The sequence below is a fragment of the Cannabis sativa genome, chromosome 3 (genome assembly GCF_029168945.1).
Source record: "Cannabis sativa cultivar Pink pepper isolate KNU-18-1 chromosome 3, ASM2916894v1, whole genome shotgun sequence".
In the NCBI taxonomy this organism is placed as follows: domain Eukaryota; kingdom Viridiplantae; phylum Streptophyta; class Magnoliopsida; order Rosales; family Cannabaceae; genus Cannabis; species Cannabis sativa.
This window is the reverse complement of record NC_083603.1, coordinates 34,518,230-34,542,191: the sequence shown is the minus strand read 5'-3', so window position 1 is coordinate 34,542,191 and position 23,962 is coordinate 34,518,230. Positions and strand designations below refer to the sequence as shown.

The 23,962-nt window shown below is 34.1% G+C and overlaps 1 protein-coding gene across 1 annotated transcript; it reads left to right on the top strand.

Annotated features, from left to right (window-relative positions):
• Positions 1-1,377: 1,377 nt before the first annotated feature.
• LOC115708928 (zinc finger protein BRUTUS) lies at positions 1,378-20,682 on the top strand. Its single transcript, XM_030636955.2, has 14 exons — positions 1,378-1,900; positions 2,681-2,890; positions 4,593-4,787; positions 4,871-5,223; positions 5,723-5,951; positions 6,296-6,464; positions 6,577-7,812; positions 17,377-17,548; positions 17,644-17,868; positions 17,945-18,082; positions 19,329-19,563; positions 19,711-19,770; positions 19,890-19,961; positions 20,263-20,682. Exons 1-14 carry the CDS (start codon positions 1,601-1,603, stop codon positions 20,401-20,403), a joined length of 3,735 nt encoding a protein of 1,244 aa, XP_030492815.2. The 5' UTR covers positions 1,378-1,600; the 3' UTR covers positions 20,404-20,682.
• The last annotated feature ends 3,280 nt before the right edge of the window (positions 20,683-23,962 follow it).

Sequence of the window (23,962 nt, the reverse complement as noted above, 5' to 3'; positions counted from 1 at the left end):
GACAAATAATTGATAAGGTGAACCAAAACATACACAAATAAATGAAAAACACTTCTGTTTCTTTATTGATATTGAATAATACGGATTACATTGAAATTGAGTTTTATTTAGGGCATAAAACCCAACAACACTTGCCATCGCTAGCAGGAACATGACCCGTAAGATCTTGGTAGGAGTATGGCCGACTAGACCTCAACCTGCAGACATTATATGGTTGGCTAGCCTGCATCTTGCAAGTGTATGGCCGACCAGCTTTTGCCTGGCAGGCCTTTGATGTGCATCCTTCATTCGTGGATAGCAAGTCAAGCAATGGTTTGGGCCTTGAAAGCCCACGAAAATAGAGGGAAAATATCTATTTTCAAGGGACAATTTAGTCATTTGTATTTTGTTAATTTATTATGTGAATAATGACTTTATTTACCTATTTCTAAGGATATTAGGTATGTAAGCTCTACTATATTCAAAATATTAGCCTAACTCTAAAATCCTAAGTCATTAAGCCTCTAAGCTCCCTACACTCTCAACTCTAAGTCTAAAAACCCTAACTCTCTCTTCTCCTCCCTTCTACACACTCCAAGGGCTCTCTCCCTCACTCTCACATGCCTCCAAAGCTCTCTCTTTCTCATTAGAGATTTGCCTATTGATTCATAAATTGTAATCTTAAGAGAGCTACTACAGATTCCAGAACACTTGTGATCTCAGTAGTATTATCACTGATATCAATACAACCAAAATAGGAGTAGATCATTATCCGCTAACCAAGGGGGTCGAACCTCTATAAAATCCTGTGTCTCATTTACTTTATTATTCTTATTGCGTAACACATGGTAAGCATCAGTATTAAATACGAGGTTGACCAAATTCTGAGGTCAACAGTTACAAATTGGACTCTCTATTTTGTTAAATGACAAAATGGACCATATATTTTCTAAAATAGTAAAAATATAACCTTGAATTCAATTTTCGATAATTTTATTTTTTAATATAACTAATTTGAAGATAATTTTCAACACGAACAGATACAGAAAATATTACAAGTTTTGTCATAATATCTCTAAATCAGATTAATATTAAGTTTTATTTTGATAGAAAATTAATTCAGGGTCCTATTTGTACTATTTTAAAAAATATAGAATCTATTTTGTCATTTAACAAAACAAAAATTTCAATTAGTAACTTTTACGTCGAAAATAGTTTTTACCATTTTTTTTTTGTCGTGCATGCAAGGATTTGTTTTCATTTTCAACAATGGAACAGATCCACGTGCCTACCTCTACCTCTCACGTGACTGGCCGTTGATGACGTTAGTATCCAGCATGGCACATCTACCACGTGGCAGGAGGGCAAGTATATAGTACTTCTCTGCCGCATCCTTATCGACCGCACTGTAATTTACCAAACCTCTCACACCTTCTTCTCCGTTGAATAATCCCAAACTGAAGAGAGAGATACAATTTTTTTTTTTTTCTTCTTTACATGTAATTTTTTTGATTTAGAGAGAGAAACATATAGCCAAGCCAACACAACAGCGAAGAGAGATAGAGCTACGGAGATATTTTCTGGGATAATTAAAGAAAGTCCTGGAAAGAGACATAGAAATATGGCTACGCCGTTAACTGGGCTGCAGCACAGGGATGGAGGAGGAGGTGTTGCGGTGCTTTCAAATTCACTAAGCAAGGTTGAATCTTCCATTAATTCTTGTTTAAAGAACTCAGAGGAACACAAGTCTCCCCTCTTGATTTTCTTGCTGTTTCACAAAGCAATTCGTAAAGAGCTCGATGGGCTTCACCGATTGGCCATGGCTTTTGCTACCGGAACCCGCACTGATATTGGTCCCTTGCTCGAGCGCTACCATTTCCTTAGGTCGATTTACAAGCACCACTCCAATGCTGAAGATGAGGTCTCATTATATTTATATATCCTTACATATATTTTTGAATATTTTCTCAAACTTTGGTTAGTTTCCATATTGTGGTGCGTTTGGTTTTCTTGAGAATTTGGCGAAAGGAATTTTAATTAGCCTTTTGAACTTTTTATTTTTGGTTAATGCAACAAAGAATTGGAAGTTTGTGCCTGTGCGCGTTCGTTGCATAAGATTATACTCTCATTTTAGTCTCTTGAGAGATTTTATGGAAATTTTATTTCGTTTATCTATTCTCCGAGCTGAGATGAAATCGATAGTATAGGGAATGTAATGAAATAAACGTTGATCATTGTATTTCAGTATCTTCCAAATTTAGCCATTTTCATTTCTGCCTCTTATTGCGTCTATTTGTGGAATTAATTTCGAAATATCACGAACACTTACATGCTACAATCGAAATAGGAAATTCTTTTATAAGGTGAAAGCATGAAGGAAATCCCCAAGATGAGGTTTTCCAAGGATCTTGGTCTGTGGATGACTATGAAATGTTCTATGGAATTTAGATGTGAATCTAAGTGCCATGCTAAGAAGTTTTGTTGTAGCAGCAACTCTTTTGGACAAAAAAGAGTTCCTTACGATTTTAGGGTTTAGCAGAAGAAAGAACAGAAAAACACGCATTACTTTCCCTCTTTATCTATCAATGTTGCATGTAAATCTTCCCTCATAGTAGCTATTCGATGTGATGCTTTTGGTTGTCCATATTTTTATGGCATTTCAGAGATAATGACACTAACAGAATAAAGTTTCCTACTGCAGGTAATTTTTCCGGCTCTCGATAATCGTGTGAAGAATGTAGCACAGACATACTCCCTTGAACATAAGGGTGAAACAAATCTTTTTGATAACCTATTTGAGCTTCTAAGTTCAACAAGGAAAAATGATGAAAATTTCCCAAGGGAGTTAGCATCTTGTACAGGAGCCCTACAAACATCAGTTAGCCAGCACATGGCTAAGGAAGAGGAGCAGGTGCTTCTTTAGCTCTAAATATTTTTCTTCTCATCTACTTATTCAGAAGGCCTGTTGAGAAACTCATAAATCATATTGGACTTTATGTTAAATATAGAATACGAACTATTAAATTCACTAAAATCTATATCTGTTTCAATATTCCTGAAGAATTTTTTAGTTTATTTCTTTTCATATTCGTGTATGTTATAATTATTTAAGACATCAAGCAAAATTTTAGAAAATTTTGAATAATTTACAACCATGAAAAAAATATCAACTAAAAAATTGTCTAACGTACACAAAATTATTTTGAATTTCTGAAAATTTTGCAGGATAGCTTAAATAAGTGTAATGTATATAACAATAAAAAACATTGACTAAAAATTTTCTGAATAAAACAGATAGAGGTGCATTAATGTACCCTTTTACGAGTGTGCATTGTAGAATTTTCTTTTATGTGTGTATATATATATATATAATATATTTTTTTGAAAAATTCTACAATGCACCCCTAAAAGGAGTGCACCGATGCACCCTTTTCTGTTTCGGCATGTTGTAGTCTAACTGTTTTTCATGATTGTCTATGTTATAGTTATTTACGACATTCTGTAAAAATTTGAGAAATTCGAAAAAGTTTAATACGTTGAAAATAGGGTTCAAATAGTCTATTTCACACCTGTATAAAATAAAAGAATCACTCGTGAAATTTTAGACCCTGTTTTCGGCATGTTAAATTTTTCTGAATTTTTTAAAATTTTGCAAAATATTTTAAATAACTACTACGTAGACGATTATGAAAAAAATTCTCCTGAATGCCGAAATAGATAGGGGGTGCATTACTGAACCCTTTTAAGGGTTCATTGTAGAAGCACCCCCTATATTTTCTTTAGAGATATATAAGATAGGAAAATTCAACAATGCACCCCCTTAAAAGGGATGTACTGATGCATTCCTATCTGTTTTGGTATCTGAAATAATTTTTTAGTCAATTTTTTTTTTATAGTTATGTACGTTATAATTATTTAAGACATCCTGCAAAAATTTAAACGGAGTTCAAACAGTGTGTTGCACATATGACTATTTTATTTTATACGCATGTGAAATAGATTGTTCGAACACTGCTTTCTATATTGTAAATTATTCTAAATTTATCAAAAAATTATTGAATATCTTAAATAACTATAAGGATGTGATCATGAAAAAAAAATTATTTCAAATACCAAAACAGATAACAGTGCATCGGTGCATTCCTTTTAAGGAGGTGCATTATAAAAGCACCTTATAATATATTATTTTTAATTGCAGCTAAATAAAATATTCCAAAGATGATGTAATGACTATATTACACATTTACGTTTTATGTGTGATAGGGTTTTTTTTTACTTCATGTGCTCTTTGGTCCAGCTTTACTTAGCTGATTTTTTGATTTAGTTAAACCGTAATGTTACCTAGTGTGATTTATTTATTCTTTGCTATTGCTACTGTAGCCCGCTTTCTTAATAGAATTACTTTTGGTGTGGAAGCAAATGGAGGTTTTAGTTGGAGGTGTGGATTGAGGAGGAAGTGTTTGTTAGTGTTAAATATAGATAGACATTTCGAACGTTTAGATTAAATTATTTGGGTATGTTCTATTTCATTATATTACACATAGCACTGACCTGTTAAGTTTGCAAATTACTTTCTTCAAAGGTACCTTAAATTCATTTCTTTGAATATCCAGGTCTTTCCTTTGCTTATTGAAAAGTTTTCACTGGAAGAGCAGGCATCTTTAGTCTGGCAATTTTTGTGCAGTATTCCTGTAAATATGATGGCTGAATTCCTTCCTTGGCTTTCATCATCTATTTCCCCTGACGAATATGAGGACCTGCAGAAATGTTTAAAAGAGATAGTACCAGAGGAAAAGCTTCTGCAACAGGTTAGTTTTGGTCTAATTGTTGTAACTCTTTCGGCACAAGTTTTTCCCAGTACATATCTAACTGAACTTCTTGCTTCATGAAGGTCATTTTTACCTGGATGGAAGGGCGAACCAGCAATAGCATGATTAATAAACATCTTGATGATTCTCAAATTCAATGTTGTAGTGATTCTGGTTCTAAAAAGTTCGGTGATAGAATAGATGAAGTGGACTGTGCATGTGTGTGCAGGACTGGAAAAAGGAAAAGCATGGATGTTTCTGATACCAGTGGGATGCATCCAATAAATGAAATATTGCTCTGGCATAAGGCTATTAAGAGGGAGTTGAATGAGATAGCCAAGGAGGCAAGGAAGATACAATGTTCTGGAAACTTTACCAATTTATCAGCTTTCAATGATAGACTGCAATTCATTGCCGAAGTTTGCATCTTTCACAGGTACCCTGTATTGCAATCATCATGATAGACTTCCATTTCTTATACAAAATTCATTTCTCTTAACAGCTTAGTTTATTTATTTATTTATTTATTTTCAATCAATGTTAATGTTTTTGTTGGGTGGATTATTTGAATTTGGTGTCATCTGAATACACTCCACATATGGAATTGTTTTAGCTTTTCCTTATTCAGTCTTCAAGCTACTACGTGGTGGTGTTGTCTGTGCTCATTCTTCTGTACACAATCAATATCATGAATTATGTCATGTCCATTCAAAAAGTAATAATAATGCATTGGGTTTTGGCTCCAACTTTAGTGTTTATTTTATTTTTGGTTCCATAACCCTTATCTGTTTCCCCTAATAGGTCTTGTCACTGCAGAAAAATATTTAATCTTATTCCCTATTATAAAAATATCTTATTTTTGTTCAGATCAATATTAGATAACTATTTTTCCATCTCTTTTCTTAATTCGAGTATTTATTCTTTTCTGGTCACAGTATAGCTGAGGACAAGGTCATATTTCCAGCAGTAGACGGAGAATTTTCTTTCTTCCAGGAGCATGCTGAAGAAGAAAGTCAGTTTAATGAGTTCAGATGTTTAATTGAAACTATTCAAAATGCAGGGGCAGTCTCTACTTCGGAAGCTCAATTTTATGCAAAATTGTGCTCACATGCTGATCAAATAATGGAAACCATACAAAGACATTTCAGTAATGAAGAAGTGCAGGTGACCTTTCATTAGTCATTCTCTACAATAATACTATTCATGACAGAGAACTTAAAGAAAGAGTTAAGGGTGAGGGGAGAGATGTAGTGCTGTGCAGAGAGAGCTTATTGTTTTCTTCTGTGTGTGTGTGGGTGGAATATTAGAAGAATATCATGTAACGTGGAAGTTATAAATGACATTATTATCTTACCATTTTACTTGAATTAATATAAATGACATTATTATCTTACCATTTTACTTGAATTAATATTAAAGCTGCACTATCTCTATTTTTAGTTACTACAACTAATGTTTATTTATTTTTATTTCTGAAAAAGAATCTGCTAACTGTTTAGCTTATCTAGGTTCTTCCACTTGCAAGAAAGCACTTCAGCTTGAAGAAGCAACGCCAGCTTTTGTATCAAAGTCTATGCATGATGCCGTTAAAATTAATTGAGCGCGTATTGCCATGGCTGGTAGAATCATTGACTGAGGAGGACATACAAAACTTTCTTAGGAACATTCAATTGGCAGGTATATTATATGCTTTATTTCGTCACTTGCTGAAAGACTATTACTATTTGTGGAATTTTCTGTCATTTATTTATTTTTTTTGTTTGTGACAATATATGGTTCTGTGCTCCAGCTCCAGCTGCAGATTCTGCTTTGGTAACACTTTTCTCTGGCTGGGCTTGTAAGGCTCGTAACCAAGGTCTATGCTTGTCTTCAAGAGCCATTGGTTGTTGTCCAGTAACAAGGCTAAGTGATATTGAAGAGGATCTTACTCCATCAGTTTGCCCATGTGCATCTACATTGACTGCTAAAGATTTCTTGAATTCTGCTCAAAATGTCGATAAAAGGCCAGTCAAAAGAAATGCAACTAAATCAAGGAAAAATAGTGAATCCACAAACACTTCAGAGGCTGTAAATGACCATAAACAGTGTTGTAGCGATCAATCTTGTCGTGTCCCAGGATTGGGAGTAAATAGCAATAATCTGGGTTTAAATTCTCTGTTTGTGGCTAAGTCTTTGCGTTCCTTGTCTTTTAGTTGTTCTGCCCCATCTCTTGATTCCAGTCTTTTTGTATGGGAAACTGATAATAGCTCTATTGATTTTGGCCGTGGTGAACGACCAATTGATACTATTTTTAAGTTTCATAAAGCCATACGCAAAGATTTGGAGTATTTGGATGTTGAATCTGGAAAGCTTAATGATTGTAATGATACGTTCCTACGTCAGTTTATTGGGAGGTTTCGTCTACTTTGGGGTTTATACAGAGCTCATAGCAATGCTGAGGATGATATAGTGTTTCCTGCATTGGAATCAAAAGAGGCCCTTCATAACGTCAGTCATTCGTACACACTAGATCATAAGCAAGAAGAAAAGCTATTTGAAGATATTTCATGTGTTCTTTCTGAACTTTCGCAACTTCATGAAAACTTGCAGAAGGAAAAATTAAACGGGGATTCTAGTGAAAGTAGCACCGAGTATTCTGCAGTCAACAAACTTGACTATACTAGAAAGTATAATGAGCTATCTACTAAGTTGCAAGGGATGTGCAAATCTATTAAGGTGACACTGGATCACCATATATTTAGGGAAGAACTTGAGCTGTGGCCATTATTTGGTAAGCACTTCTCTGTGGATGAGCAAGACAAACTTGTTGGTCGTATAATTGGGACTACAGGTGCTGAAGTGCTCCAGTCAATGTTACCCTGGGTCACTTCCGCACTTACTCAAGATGAGCAGAATAAGATGATGGACACCTGGAAGCAGGCAACTAAAAATACAATGTTCAGTGAGTGGCTCAATGAATGCTGGAAAGGAAGCCCAGAATCACCTCCACACACTGATTCATCAGAAGTTAGCATTCCTCAGAAAGGTCTGTATATTGCTTAGTAATTTTCCATGTAGGAGAGATTTTTTTGCATGCTCTTAACCGGAGATGGGTTTAGGAGATATGTTTAAGACTTGGTTTTGGGATTTTTCATTACTTTTTACTTGGTGTAGGCCTTGTTCATTCTCTGAATTTATGTGGTATTGAGTATTGGGTTTGATATTTGAAAAGTCCCTCTTTACACGTCATTTATCAATTAAAAATAGAAAGAAATCCAGCTTTAGTACATGAAAGAATAGGCTTAGATCTCAATAACAGTTGACTATGAGATAAAGAATATGATTCTAGTAGACGCAAAAGGCCTTGTCTTGTTAATTGTAAATATTTTCTGTTGCCATCACCAGAAGGATTTTCTATAGTGTATTGCAGTCTTGCAATACCACACCATGGTATCTCCGATGTTTGCAATGTTAATTTGTGTTTCATCATATTATTTTAAGCATCAAATAAAAAATAATAGTTTACTACATAAATGTTCATGCTAATTATACTTGTATTCAGTCCACGAGTTTAAATTCTGTTATTGGTATCTCCTATGTTTGCGATGTTAATTTGTTTCATCATATTATTTTAAGCATCAAATAGAAAATAATAGTTTACTAAATAAATGTGCATGCTAATCATACTTGTATTCAGTCCACGAGTTCAAATTCTATTATTGTTAGAGAAAGAAAATTATGACCTTTCCTATTTATTCTTGTTAGAATATTAGCTGTATATTAGTTGTAAAAATTAAGGTAACTTGTATTTAGTAGTTTCCCATTTAGTCTCCTAGCTTTGTATATAAATATATATTATTCTATGGAATAAAATGTACAATTCTCTTCACCATTGTTTACATGGAATCAGAGCCACTTTAGATTCGAAAACAAGAATTAGGATTTATAGTTGGAGTTTTTCTTTTCTTAAGGAGTTATTTTTCGAAAAACCCCTTCGGAGTACTTTTCAATTCTCACTGCCCACTTTTACCCAGCCGCTGATCTCAAAAACCCCAAAGACTAGTCACTGGAATCTCTGCGCGTGGGGCTCACGTGCCGCCTGAAGTTTTTGTGCACATCCCCATGCACCGACACTTGGAGGCACGCAGAGATGGACACAGTAATAAGAGTGTGGGGGCTATAGCCCTCAGTAAAAAAAAGTTAGTGTGAAAAAAAAATTAAATATCTTCTATTTAGTTAAATAATTATACAACAAAATAGTAAAAAGCCCCTACAAAATAGTTATAATTTTAATGTAAAGTAAATAATAAATATTTTTATAACAATTAAGGCCCCACAGATCAAAAATTCTGGATCCGTCACTGGAGGCACGTGTGACGGTGTCTTTGACGACGTTCTTTTTTTGGTTCTTCTAAGCCTACTCGCATCTATCTTAAGTTGTAATTTGGTATTTTTTTTTTGCCTTCTTTGTGTTTGGGTGTTTATTCTTTGGTGTTCGCTTTTTTCTTTTTCTCTTTTAATTGTTTTTGCTTTTAAGATTATGGGAGAGATCAAATTAGATTCGAAAGTAGTGGTTGTTTTTGATGTGGTTCTCGTGATGTCTAAAATCACGGACCATACATTTATTGGTTCGAATCATTTGGAATGGAGTAAGATGATTCGACTGTATCTAAGGAGTATTGACAAAGATGATCACTTGATTGACGATTCTCCTAAAGAAAAGACGATTCAAGGGAAATATAGCTCCGTGAGGATACTCGCTTGTTCCTTCAAATTCAAAATTCTATCGATAATGTGGTAATTAGTTTGATTAATCATTATGAATGGTTAAAGAACTAGTGGATTACTTGGAGTTTTTGTATTCTGGCAAAGACAACATATCTCGCATTTATGATATTTGTGAAACCTTTTATCGTGTGGAGAAACAAGATCAGTCTCTTATGAGTTACTTTATGGCATATAAAAAAACATATGACGAGCTTAATATGTTATTGCCATTTAGTCCTGATGTGAAGGTTCAACAGCGCCAACGATAGCAGATGACTATTTTGAGTTTTCTTGTAGGACTCTCATCTGAATTTGACTCTGCAAAGTCACAAGTTCTCTCTAGTTCTACTGTCTCCTCTTTACAAGATGTGTTTACTCGTATTCTTTGCACAGAAACTACCTCTTCAGCTCCTCTAATAGCACCTTAATGAGTCATAACAATTTTGCTCTAGGAAAAAACTCTACTCCAAGTGGATACAAAGGAAGTAATTCACAAGGACCTGATAATCGAACACCAGATTCTAGGAGCATCATGTGCAACTATTGTAAGAAACCAAGTCACACCAAGTTTGAGTGTAGGAAGTTACAGTTCAAAAATCAACAAAAACACTCAACTAATATTGTAAACACTAGTGATGCATCTGAAGAATTGGTCTTTATTTCTACTGATGAATTTGCCAAGTTCTTGAGGTATCAAGAATCACTTAAGTCTTCATCTCCTTCTAATATTGCGATAGGTAATTCAGGTAATTATAATGCATGCCTTCTCCATATGACAGGCAATTTAAGTCTCTTTTTTAACTTTTGAGTCTCATAGTCCCACTTCTATTGTTACTTTAGCTGATGGATCACTATCTTCTAATCTTGGATTTGGCACTATTGCTCCCCACACCTTTGCTCACTTTGTCATTAATCTTACATTTACCTAATTTGTCCTTTAATTTGCTTTTTGTTAGTCAACTCACTTGTAATCTAAATTTTTCAATCTCATTCTTTCCCGACCATTGTTTGTTTCAAGATCTTATGACGAAGAAGATTATTGGTAAAGGACATGAATCTGGCGGTCTGCATGTTCTTGATCCACTTCTACTAGCCTCTATTGCTTGTTTGAGTGTTGCTTTCGCTTTTGAGGCTCATTATTGTTTGGGCCATCCATCCCTTTCTCTGCTTAAGAAACTCTATCCCCAGTATAGTAAGATATCTTCATTAGATTGTGAGTCATGTCAGTTTTGCCAAACATCATCGTGTTAGTTTGAGTCCTTGAGTCAATAAACATGCTAGTGTTCCTTTTGAGTTTGTTCATTTAGATGTTTGGGGTTCTTCTTCTATTTTGTCTCAACTTGGATTTAGGTATTTTGTTACTTTTGTAGATAATTATTTTTGTGTAACTTGGTTATATTTAATGAAAAATCGTTCTGAGTTGTTTTAATATTTTGTGCTGAGATTCAAAATCAATTTAATTTGTCTGTTCGTACTTTGCAAAGTGATGATGCCAAAGAGTACACCTCTGTTCAATTTTAATCTTTCATGACCTCTAATGGCATGCTTCATGAAACTTCTTATGTTGATACTGCACCTCAAAATGTTGTAGCAGAACATAAAAACAGACATCTTGAAACTGCACGTGCCCTCTTGTTTCAAATGAAAGTTCATAAACCTTTTTGGGTCGATGCAGTTTCTACAACATGTTTTTTTTATTAATCGCATGTCATCCTCTGTACTTAAAGGTGAGACCCCATTTAAGATTCTTTTTCCTAGTAAGTTATTGTTTTCAGTTGCTCCTCGGGTATTTAATAGTGTTTGTTTTGGTCGCGATGTCTGTCCACATGTCACCAAATTAGACCCTAAGATATTAAAGTGTCTTTCTTGGTTATTCTCATCTTCAAAAAAGGTATAGGTGTTATTGTCGTGATCTCAACAAATATTTTGTTTGTATTAATGTTACCTTTGTGGAACACATACCTTATTTGTCATTTTCACCTACTCCTACGCGTCAGGGGGAGGATGATGATTTGTTGGTATATCTTGTCACATCCTCTGCACCTGATGGGGTGGCAAGCTAGAAGCGGCTGTGTGGGAGAAAGTTAAGTTTTGGACAGCTATTTGGGTTTTTAAGACCAAACTTTTCTAGGATTTTTCCTATGTAGATTTCTGTAGAGAATGGAGATTAGTAATGTATTACCAGTATTTTGGTTGACTAGCAATTTTTTTAAGCATTGCTGAGTGCTAACTTTTGTTTCTGAGCGTTTTTGTAACTAAGGTATTCCTCCGCCACAAGTGAGGACTTTCAATACATAATTGTGAGGGTCCTGTCTAAGACAAGAAGTCCCTTTCTCTTTTTCAAAAAATAAAATCATAGATGAAGTAGGGAGTGTCGAGGAGGACATCACTGAAAAATCTCACTCGTTGTCGGGGTGTTGCACGTGCGTACACGCGCCACATGCGTACACGCGCCACATGCGTGGGAGATTGGCCGGAGAACGGGGTGTAGCAGGCTTCCTGTGTAGGAGGTGAGAGTAGAAGATCACCTTAAAAATGATTTTCTAAGGTTGAGTGAGTGCAAAATCCTATTTTTTTTAGAAGGGCAGAAATTAATTGGAAAATTTTCCAATTTTTAGACTACTACAACTTTATGTAATTTTTTATTTTTTTTGGTGAACAATACTTCTAATCTAATTTTATTGATGAAGAGAACGACCTATATATATATGCTGAATACAAATGATTAGAAAACTGAAAATGAAATAGGAAATAAATTTTACAACCTAAATATGTATAGTATTAATTAAATACCTACTCACCAAGAGAAGCTTCGTTCCCTTGCTTTCTCTCTCCCATGGCGAAGAGGAAAAAAGTGGGGCGCAAGCCAGTCATTAGGGCTCCGGTGGTTGAGGAAGTGGAGGTTGACGAGGAAAATGAAGAAGTTCAGGCATCGGAATAAAATGAAGGTCTGAATCTCATAGCAGATATGGTGGCGCACGACCTAATTGTAGATCATGAGACAATTGTTACAGGGGAAGACAGTGCAGAGACACACGATTTCACAACTGGAAGACAAGGCAAGAGTTGGGGGGAGGAAGTCGAAGCAAAGCAGGAACAATTGGCGGAGACATATCGAAATTCAGCTAAGAAGAATTGGGAATCTTTCATTCGGGACTAGAAGATCACTAGGGATCAAAAACTGCTATTTACAGAACCTCAAATTAGAGATGGGATTAAGATAGCTCAAGTGGATTTGGAGGAAGTACAAGAGCAGGAGGAGAACTGGAAATCAGCAATTGTATGTAAAGTTTTGGGTGCTAATCCACTGGTAACAGTTTTTGAAGGTTACATTAAAAGAGTTTGGGGCCATTTGGGCATCCAGCAAGTGGCAAAGATGAACATGGGACTTATCTTGGTGAGGTTTAACGATGAGGCAACTCGAGACCAAGCAGTGGAGGCAGGAGTGATCCAATTCGACAGGAAACCGGTAATAATTCGACCCTGGTCTGTTGATCTGAAATCTTTAAATCTTGTTCATTCGGTTCCTATTTGGATAAGATTACATGATCTAGGTCTTCAATATTAGGGGAACAAAAGCTTGAGTGCTCTTGTTAGCACAATTGGAAAACCAATTATAGTGGACCAACATACAAAGGATCGAACTCGTATCCAATTTGCTCGAGTTTTGGTGGAAATGGAGATCACGGATGCTCCTCCAAAATTCACCCCTTACATAGATGAGTTTGGACAATTACAAGATCAATCCATTGAGTATGAATGGCTGCCTGCAAAATGTGCTAGTTGCTTAAAGTTTGGACACACAAGCTATGAATTGAGAAAGGAAAGGAAAGATGGGAAAAACCAGCAAGCGCACAAAAAGCAGCAAGACCAGAAAACGGTGGGGGAGGTTCAAGGCAAGTTCGAACAACAGAATTGGGTTATCCCAATGAAAAAAGCTGCCATGAGATCTCTGAATTTGCAAGAAGATAAGGGGGCTGAGGCTGTAGAAATCACCAGCAACTCATTTACGATTTTAAACGAGCAGGGATGTGACTTGGAGGATGAGCAAAAGGAGGAGTTGGCAGTCCCTAGAGAGGAGCAGATGGAAGAGGTGGGGGTAAGTAACTCAAACCAGACCTTGTTTGCTCATGGATAATACAAACATAGCTTGTTGGAATGTGAGAGGCATCAATAAAAAAGAGAAACAAGATGCTGCGTATGAGTTTTGTCAACTGAATAAAATAGGAGTTTGTGGTTTGCTTGAAACAAAGTTAAAGGATGACAGAATAAAGGAAATGATAGATAGGAAATTTTCTAATTGGGGATATTTTACTAGTCCTACAATTGAGAATCGTATTCTAATAATGTGGAGGAAAAACTATGCTCGAGTTATTGTCATTAAAGAAGATCCTCAATATGTTTATTGTTATGTCAAAATGGCAGGCCAAAGTAGTGCTATGAGTATAAGCTTTGTCTATGGGTATAATACAGCAGAGGATAGGAAGAGTTTATGGGCTGATCTTATGGGGGTGCATCTTCCCGCTAATTCTTGGCTCGTTACAGGAGACTTCAATGCTTTTTTCGAGTTAGATGATAGGAAGGGAGGTAATTTGGTAACTTTGGGAGATATTGAAGATGCTACTAACTGGCTTGCTAGAAGTCATCTTGTGCCTCTTATTAAAACAGGTTCTAGGTTCACTTGGACGAATAATCAATAAGGGAACAAGCGGATCTACTCGAAGATTGATCATTCCTTTGTAAATGAAGATTGGGTAGACAGTTTTCTAATGACAAAAGCTCACTATCGCTGGGAAGTAGTTTATGATCATTGTGTGTGTTATATCGATGAGGGTGGATGAGAATATAGGTAGGAAACCTTTCCAGTTCTTTAATTTCTGGGCAGATCATCCAGAGTTTAAGAAAGTTGTGATAGAAGATTGGACTCGGCCAGTTCAAGCAGTTGGTATGAAAGGTCTTTTTTTGAAGCTCATGCGACTGAAACACAAGCTAAAAAAGTTCAATTAGGAGGTCATAGGAGATATTGGAAAGACTTGTCAGGAAGCTAAAGATAGGTACATGGAAGCCAGAATGGACACCCAAGTTAACCCGCATGATTAGTTGTTGCAAAAGAAAGAGAAAGAGGCGGCTGTCAACTTCAATAAGCATGAGAAAATGTATCATAGCTTTTTGAGGCAAAGAAGCAAGGTTGATTGGCTTTGTAAGGGGGATGAGAACAATGCTTTTTTCCATGCCTTCTTGAAAAAAAGGAAAATGGAGAACAGCATAGTTGCTTATGCAAATGAGCAAGGGGAAGTCATTGACAAGTTTCCTGAAGTGGTCAACCACTTTGTAATCACTTTCGTAGCTACATGGGGACTAGTGAAAGGCCAACAATGACTCTCAGGCTAGACTGTATGAATCAGGGGAATTGTCTCAATATAGAGCAACAAATAAGAATGATAAAGCTGTTCACAAGCAAGGAGATAAAGAAGGCTTTCTTCAGCATTCCTGATTCAAAATCGCCAGGCCCGGATGGTTTTGGAGCAGGATTTTTCAAGAAAATGTGGCCAGAATTGGGAGAAGATTTTACTAAAGCAGTGGAAAGCTTCTTCCAAACAGGAAGTATGCCAAGGGATCTTCATGCCACAATGCTAACGCTTATCCCGAAGGTTGACTCCCCCTCAAAAGCTATAGACTACAGGCCGATTGCTTGTTGTTCAACAATCTATAAGTGTATTTCGAAGCTTCTTTGTTCAAGATTAGCCCAAGTCCTTCCAACCATAGTGAATGAAAATCAAGGAGCGTTCATTCAAGGGAGATCAATAGCTCACAACATTATGATTCTTCAAGACCTTTTGAAGAATTACAACAGGAAAAACATCTCCCAAAGGTGCATCATCAAAGTTGACATTAGTAAAGCCTATGATGCAGTGAATTGGGATCTTTTAGAGGCTTTACTCAATGCATTTAGGATGCCAGCCAGATTCATAAGCTGGATAATGACTTGTTTGAGAGCCACTTCTTATTCTATTCTTATGAATGGAAGAGTGCAAGACAACTTCCAAGGCAAAAAGGGTCTAAGGCAAGGGGACCCCCTCTCTCCCCTCCTCTTTGTTTTGATAATGGAGTATCTAACCAGGAGATTCTCCATGGCAGCCAGTAAGACCAGTTTCAGGTATCACCCCTTATGCAAAAGTCTCAAAATTGTAAATCTCTGCTATGCTGATGACTTGATCTTGTTTAGTAAGGGTAATATTTAGTCGATTCATATTCTCAAGGATATCATGAATGAATTTTATGCCACATCAGGCCTAGCTATCAACACCAACAAGTCCCAAATTTACTTGGGAGGGGTTGAAAGTAAGGCCAAACATGAAATCCTGAGAGAGATAAACCTTTTTGAAGGCAAATTTCCATTAAAATACTTGGGAATCCCGTTGAGACCAACAAAATGGAAAGTGGAAGACTGTGATGTGATCCTAAAGAAAATCAAGCAAAGACTCCATAGTTGGGCGAGTAGACATCTGTCCTTTGCAGGAAGATCGCAACGTATTCATTCTGTTTTACTTAGACTCCGTAACTACTGGATGAGCATCTTTATTCTCCCTCAAAGTATAACTAAGGAGATTGAAAAACTTTGCAGAGGTTTTCTTTGGGGTTGGGATGGAAATAGGAGTAAGCTTCATGTGGCTAGTTGGGAAAAGGTTTGTCTTCCGAAGAACTTGGGTGGTTTGGGGTTCAAGGATGGTGCCAAATGGAATCAAGCGGTTCTTGCGAAATATATTTGGGCCATTTCAAACAAAAGGGATTCTCTTTGGGTGAAATGGATCAACAATATATATCTAAAGAACTCTTCTATATGGACCTATGTTTTAAAGCTTGACTCGAGTTGGTATTGGCGGAAGCTTTGCCATGTGAGAGACAATTTTGACAGCATGGACATACAAATTGCAGGGGCATCGGGTAAGTTCAAACCACAACTTTTGTACAACAGTAAATTGTCCCAGGTTCCGTTCATTTACAGCAAGAGTGTTTGGAGTTCGATTAATGTCCCGAAGCATCGGTTTATCTTGTGGCAAGCTGTAAATGATCAGCTGTTAACAAGGAATAAAATGCTTCAATTTCGGGTCTTGCTGGACAACATAGAGTGCCCGGTTTGTGCTGAAGTTGCTGAATCAAATCAGCATCTTTTCTTTGAGTGTAAACTCTCCCATTAGGTGGCAGATCAGGTGTAAAAGTGGCTGGGAGTTGGGGGCTGGCCGAAGGAGTTTCAGGCTTGGAAAAACTGGTTGGTGATCAGCAGCAAAAGCAAGAATTCCAGAATTTTTACTGCTGTCATGGCAGCCACGATTTACAGGCTGTGGTTAAACAGAAATAATTGTGTTTTCAATGGTTACTCGAGCACAATCACAAGCATTGTACAGGATATTAAAAAAATCATGTTTTATAGATTAACAATAGCTTAGAGAGGGAGCCTGAATAGACATAAGAGGAACTTCATAGAGCATTTATTTTGTAAAAAATAGTTGAGTTTGTAGCTGGTTTTTTCCTCCTCAGCTGGGCATTGTTTGTAATTGCTTGTTGATTAATGAAGTTGTTCCTTCTTGATCAAAAAAAAATTTTACTACCTAAACGTAGCTGTACAACCCACTTTAGGTATTTACAATAAAACATGTGCTATCTATTATTTCTACAGTACCCTTTGTATTGTACTGCAATTCCCATACAAAATGCAAGCATACTATGATTTGATAATTTATTATTATTCTTCTTCATGTGGTAAAGATTTTTGTAATTTGTTTGTGGATATGATATTTGAAACAATTTTGAGCTTATTCCAAATTCACTCTTTTCTCGCTAGGTTTGGAATATCAGGAAAGCTTGGACCAGAGTGATCAAATGTTCAAGCCTGGTTGGAAAGATATTTTCCGAATGAATCAAAATGAGCTCGAGGCAGAGATTAGGAAGGTTTATCGTGATTTGACTCTTGATCCAAGGAGAAAAGCGTATCTTGTACAGAATCTTATGACTAGGTTAGTATACAGGGTAGATTTTTCAAGCTTTGATATGACAATGGTTTCATCTGCAAGTCACAACTCCTAAACCAATACTTACTGCTTTTGTTTAGCCGCTGGATAGCAGCTCAGCAGAAGTTACCCAAAACCGTAGCAGGAGAAACTTCAAGTTGTGAAGATGTTGCTGGACGCTCACCCTCATTTCGAGGAGATCCAGAGAAAAAAGAGTTTGGGTGTGAGCACTACAAAAGAAACTGCAAGCTTCGTTCTGCTTGCTGTGGCAAGTTATTCACTTGTAGATTTTGCCATGACAACGTGAGCGATCACTCTATGGATAGGTAATTTTTAGTACAAGTGCTTTCATTTTATGTGAGCCATTATATTCTGACTTTTTTTTTTTCTCAAACAATTTAGGAAATTGACGACAGAAATGATGTGCATGGGCTGCCTGAAGATTCAACCGGTTGGACCTACATGTACAACACCCTCTTGCAATGGGCTCTCTATGGCAAAATATTACTGTACCATTTGCAAATTTTTTGATGATGAAAGGTAGGGGAGTCTACTTTTATTTGGGAGTTATCAATAATTAGAATTAGTTGTTCAGCTAATTCTAATACTATGTGTACATATAATACTATGTGTATATATAATTGTATATATATAAATTACTTATTACCATCTTGCAAGTTGTGACAACTTGTTTTACTTGACTCAAAAAATTATATTTGTGGCCTGTGAAACTACCCTACTTGGCTTGAAACTACATTGGTTATCTTAAAGGTTAAAGAGTAGGACCTACTGAGGATCAATTTAATGTTTGAAAAAAGGATGATAAGAAGTCTTATAGATATGATAACTTGAATACGACATTTTATGTTCTTATGTGGGATGCTTGCATTTTGTGAATTGTATTGCCACTCTTTACAAGAAGTCAAAATTTAATTGGTGAAAATCTCGCCCTAAGTTTAGTATATTTCATGCCTAATCAAGTATTGGAAAAAGCAGGTAAGGTAAAGAGTTTGAAGTAAGGTCGGAGGAAGGAGATTAGGTAGAGTTTTGCTGCCATACAAAAAATAAATAAATAAATAAAAAACTCCACTGGAAATTCTAAGGTTATGTTTTAAATAGATTATTATTATTATTTTTCACTAGAGCTGAGCAGAGATGTAATCGTTTAATGAAGATATAAGGAAACCTTACTTTTAGTCACAGATGTAATCGTGTGATGAAGATATAAGAAAACCTTACTTTTAGTCGAAGATGTAATCGGGTGATGAAGATACAAGAAAACCTTACTTTTAGTCACCGTTTTTTTTATTTCTTTTGTTTTTAATAGGTATGTGCTGTTTGTTGTGTTTGTTTGGACAATATGTCTGTATAGAATCATAATTTCAGCTTCAATTTGTGGTACTGCATAATGCTGTTCTTGTGTGTCCATCAAATTTCATGTTGCACACTTCCTTTGTGTTTAAATTTTGTTGCCTAAACTTTCCAACAAGTATGCGCACAGGTCTCTTATTCCTCATCCAACGAAATAACTTGTTTCCATGCCTCAAAATTAATATAAATGTAGGCTTGAAAATATATATGAATAAGACAAACAGGGAGTGACACTATTATTTATGTAATACAGGAAAATTAAATTTATTGTGACTTAGCACATCGAACCTCTTTTACTTTGTAATTATAGCTCTAGTAGAAAACAGAGCTAAGATGCATGGTATGGTTTACTTCTTCTCTACAGCCTTACAATTTTGCACTCAGTAAGTTGTTTGTTCTTTTTTGTTTGCTTCAGGACTGTCTATCATTGCCCATATTGCAATCTATGCCGCGTCGGGAAGGGTCTTGGCATCGATTATTTTCATTGCATGACATGCAACTGTTGCCTTGGCATTAAGTTAGTGAATCACAAATGCCTTGAGAAAAGTTTGGAAACAAACTGCCCCATCTGTTGTGATTTTCTTTTCACATCAAGTGCAGCAGTTAGAGCTCTACCTTGTGGCCATTATATGCATTCTGCTTGCTTTCAGGTTCATACAACTTTTGTACTGTTTATTTTTTGTCATCCTTTTTAAATTTCTAAACTTTTAAGAAAATATATGAAAGAAAGATACAGTGTTCTTTATAACCTCTTTTACATTGAGATTTTGATCTCATATTTTCTCAATATCTGTCAGGCGTACACTTGCAGTCACTATACCTGTCCAATTTGCAGTAAATCTTTAGGAGATATGGCTGTAAGAGAATTATCTCCCTTCATCTCTTAATTTCTGTTAGCAACCCTAATAACTATTTTATCTGCTGCATGAAAGTTGACGACGCAGTCAATTTCTCATTTTTCTTCCCATGTCTTCAGGTGTATTTTGGCATGCTTGATGCTTTGCTGGCTGCTGAGGAACTTCCAGAGGAATACAGGAACCGTTGTCAGGTACATGCTGATAATTGTTTGATTTCGATAGTTCTTTCTGATAATTGATAGTCCTTTGCATATATGATAACCGATGTATTTTGTTTGTATAATAATAATAAAGCCTTACAGCCTTGGCTTTATCTGGTGTGTTTGGCATGCATAAAGATTTGTTATTTGTTTATTTTATTGGTTTGATTGAAATATATGTTATATAAATTCCAATGGAACAAACTTTCTCCTCTACATTGATAAATTCATTGCTTCACTTGTCTAGTAACTACTAACTAGTGTTTAAGTTTATGCTGCATTATTTCATCAGGATATTCTGTGTAACGACTGTGATCGAAAGGGCAGCACACGATTTCACTGGCTATATCACAAGTGTGGGAGTTGTGGTTCTTACAACACCCGAGTGATCAAGACTGACTCAGCGATTCCTGACTGCTCTTCGTCACATTAGACTTCGTAAAAAGATGAAGATAAAATATTTTGTAGATACTTGTATAGGCCATTCAGTTTTCTTTGCCAGGAAATCAGTCAATGACACTGAAGTTTGTCTTTTATTTGCTATGTTTGCAAAGCTCAGATACATCAAATTTTATAGATGTTCTTGATAGTTCTCAAGTATTTAGAAATATGATACAGGAGAGAGTAAAAATCACTGAAATGCGGTCATGTACAGTATACTACTACCAGTTTTTATAGTGCATAATTTAATTTAATTTAATTTTATTTATTAGCTGATCTCTTAAATGAGATTATCATCACACAATTGTTTATTTATTTGTTTATTAGGATAACTAGAAAATAAACTGTTATTTGCGTGCGGTTGTATTATTTTTTAGTGATAATTTATGTATGTATATATATCTTTATATATTAAAAGTGCCTATCTAACGGCATTTCTTGGTTTAACATTCTTGGTTTAACAGAATATACTTAAAAATAAAAGAATATTCTATTAAATTTAACGATTAGGTTTGATCTCCCGTTAAAAAATAAACCCAATAATTAAACTCAAAAAATTAAACAATCTTTTAAATAAACAATCTTTTAAATATTAATAATCTCTTTTTAAATTAAAAAAATCATCTTAGCCACATATCTCTCTAACAAACTTATCTCTTGGGAGAATATTAATAATTTTTTTATTTATTTTTTAAAAAAGAAAATATAGATAAAATATCTAGAAAAGATAATATAAAAGAAGATTGATTGTGTTGGCTTAGAGATTTTTGGGCTTGGGCTTAAAAAAAAAAAGATGAAATGGGCTGTAATTAGTATTTACCTTATATGATTGTGCTTATTTTTAGTTTTATTTTTAATTTTACCACCAAGAGGAGAAGGTTGAAAAATATTAGAATATGAAAATATTATTGGTGCTTATTAGTAATTTGCAAAGAATGTGAAAGTCTATAAATATATAGTTGTGTAGCTATTATTAAATATGAAATGAGATAATAGAACTTTTTTCAATTAGAAGATTAATGTACATTTTACTATTAATAACATACATTATTATAACACAACTATGTTTTACTTACTAAATATACTGACACATATTTTATTTTTATAAAATAAATCGTTTAAATAATTATATTATTTTAATTATTAATTAAAATAAAAAACTAAAATATTAAATAAAACTAACACTACGTGGCTTGGCACGTAACAATCACCTAGTATATATATATATATATTTGGGTGTGTTCTTAGTGAGTATTATTCATAAATGGGTAATATTAAAAAATTTTGAGTTTTTATGAGTAATTTTTTTATTTAATTATAAATTTTTTTCATTTTTACATTATATGGGATGAGATTGGTCCATCAACTGAAAAAAAAAAAATAATAATAAAAAAAAAATCGACAAAAAAGTGATAAAAAAAATTGAATTCGACTTAAATATTTTTTCATATAAATATATTTTTGATATAGTGTAAAAAGAGGTATTTTTTTTATATTTTCTTTAATTAAGTAGCTAAACTTAAGCATAGAAATTTAAATTTCTCTTTTATTAGTCGCTATCGGACCAAAATTTAATGGTTTAATATTTGGGATTATTTTACAAAAACATAAAAACAACAAAAAAATTACAAAAATAAAGTTCATGGAATTTTAAACATTTTTACGATTTTTTTGATTTTATTTACAGAAAATACGGTCTTTTTATGTTGTAATCTTGTTAATTTGTTATTGAGTTTTTGTTATATGTATTAGGGGTGTACATCAAACTGCTTAAATTGCCCGCACCGCGAAAAAAATGCGGTTTGAAATTCTTCGCGGTGCGGTTGCGGTTTGAATTTTTTCCAAACCGCGCGGTGCGGCGTGGTTTGCGGTTTTGAATTATTAAACCGTGATTCAAACCGCACCGCACCGCATGTTTTAAAATTTCAATTTTTATATTTATTTAATTAAGCCCATACATATGAGCCCAACCCAAGCCCATTAATCTTTGGACAAAATCCATAACTCTTCTCAAACCCTCTCTTCTTAGCAACAAACCCAAGCCCATACATCTTTATTGAAATTTGGAGTTGGAAGTTTGTGTTTGTTTTATTTTTAATCTATTGCTGAAAGTATGTTAGTTGTACATTTATATTGTTCTTGGAATTTAATTAGTTTTAAGTTTGTTATTTTGATTTAGGTGTGTTGTTGAAACTTTAAAAAAAATTATTGACTTATTGTTGTTATAACTTTTATTAGTCTCAAGTTTGTTGTATTTTCTTAAGTTTTATGGAATAATTATATTAATGATAGTTTAATTATTTTATGATGATTTCAAAAAAGAAATTGTGATAGTTCAAACCGCATAAACCGCAAAAACCGCACCGCACCGCATCATTTTTTGCGGTGCAGTTTTTGCGATTTTTTAGTATCGCGGTGCGGGTGCGGTTTGGTTTGAAAAAATGGTTAAAAACTGCACCACCCGCACCGCGAACACCCCTAATATGTATGTTATTTTTTGTTGTTATTTTGATGTTATTTTAATGTTAGTTTTATGTAGTTTTCTTGTTTATTTTATATTGTTTTCGTGTTATTTCTTGGAAAACTGTAAAAATGTAAAAAAATATTCTTTGAACGTTAAAATGTAAGTATTTTACAAAAAATAGTGCATTGTGTAATTATTCCTTAATATTTTTAAAATTAATATTTAATTTTAATATGTAATTAAACTTGTTTATTAGCCATTAATAGGTAATACCCGTATTTCATATAAATATATATTGCATTACTTCACATGGTCTTGAGATTAGGGAGTACAGAAAAAAAAAATGTACTCACGCTTATCAAAAGCATGTTTTATATATAATCAAAAAGTTAACCAAAGAACATGTTTTTTTATTTTTTTTTATTAGCATTAACAATATTGAATTTTCTAATTTTATTATGTATTTATTTCTGGTCATTAGTCTAACCTATTTATCATTTTTTTTTTAAAGATATTTATCAAATTTTCTAATAAAAAAAATCTCTAAATTATAATAAAAAAATAAGAAATTTTTATTGGTTGAGTTCAGTAGTATACCCTATATTTTTCATATAATTTTTTTTTTTTTAAAAAATTATACTTTCGTCGTATAAGTATAAGTAAAACAAACTCTACTATTTAATCATAAATAATCAAGTTAAACAATTAATTAAGAACGTATACTAACTCTTTTTTATTTTTAAGATCATATATATAAACTAGAGAACTAAGCCGCGCGAAGCGCGGTGTTGTCCAATTTTTGTAATCTTTATATATATATTTGTACTCCTTGAGTGATATAATCTGAAGTATAATATTTGAATGTGTGTATTATAAACTAACTAATAATATTATAATTGAAAACATATTTTTTAGTTTTAAAATATATAAAAAAAATTGTTATTTTGGAACAAATATTAAAAATCGTGACAAAACAAATGTTAAAAATTAATAAATTACTAAATAATAATATAAATATACTATTAAAAATAATATTAGTCCACTTTTTAAAATTATATATAGCTATATTAGATAATAAAATAAATTT

What these genes read in the sequence shown, in the direction of transcription:
- LOC115708928 (XM_030636955.2), top strand. Translation starts at nt 1,601, where the DNA reads ATGGCTACGCCGTTAACTGGGCTGCAGCACAGGGATGGAGGAGGAGGT. An exon ending in AGTTAGCATTCCTCAGAAAG is followed by an intron (nt 7,813 to 17,376) that starts GTCTGTATATTG and finishes TTTTCTCGCTAG; the next exon opens with GTTTGGAATATCAGGAAAGC. An exon ending in GTACAGAATCTTATGACTAG is followed by an intron (nt 17,549 to 17,643) that starts GTTAGTATACAG and finishes GCTTTTGTTTAG; the next exon opens with CCGCTGGATAGCAGCTCAGC.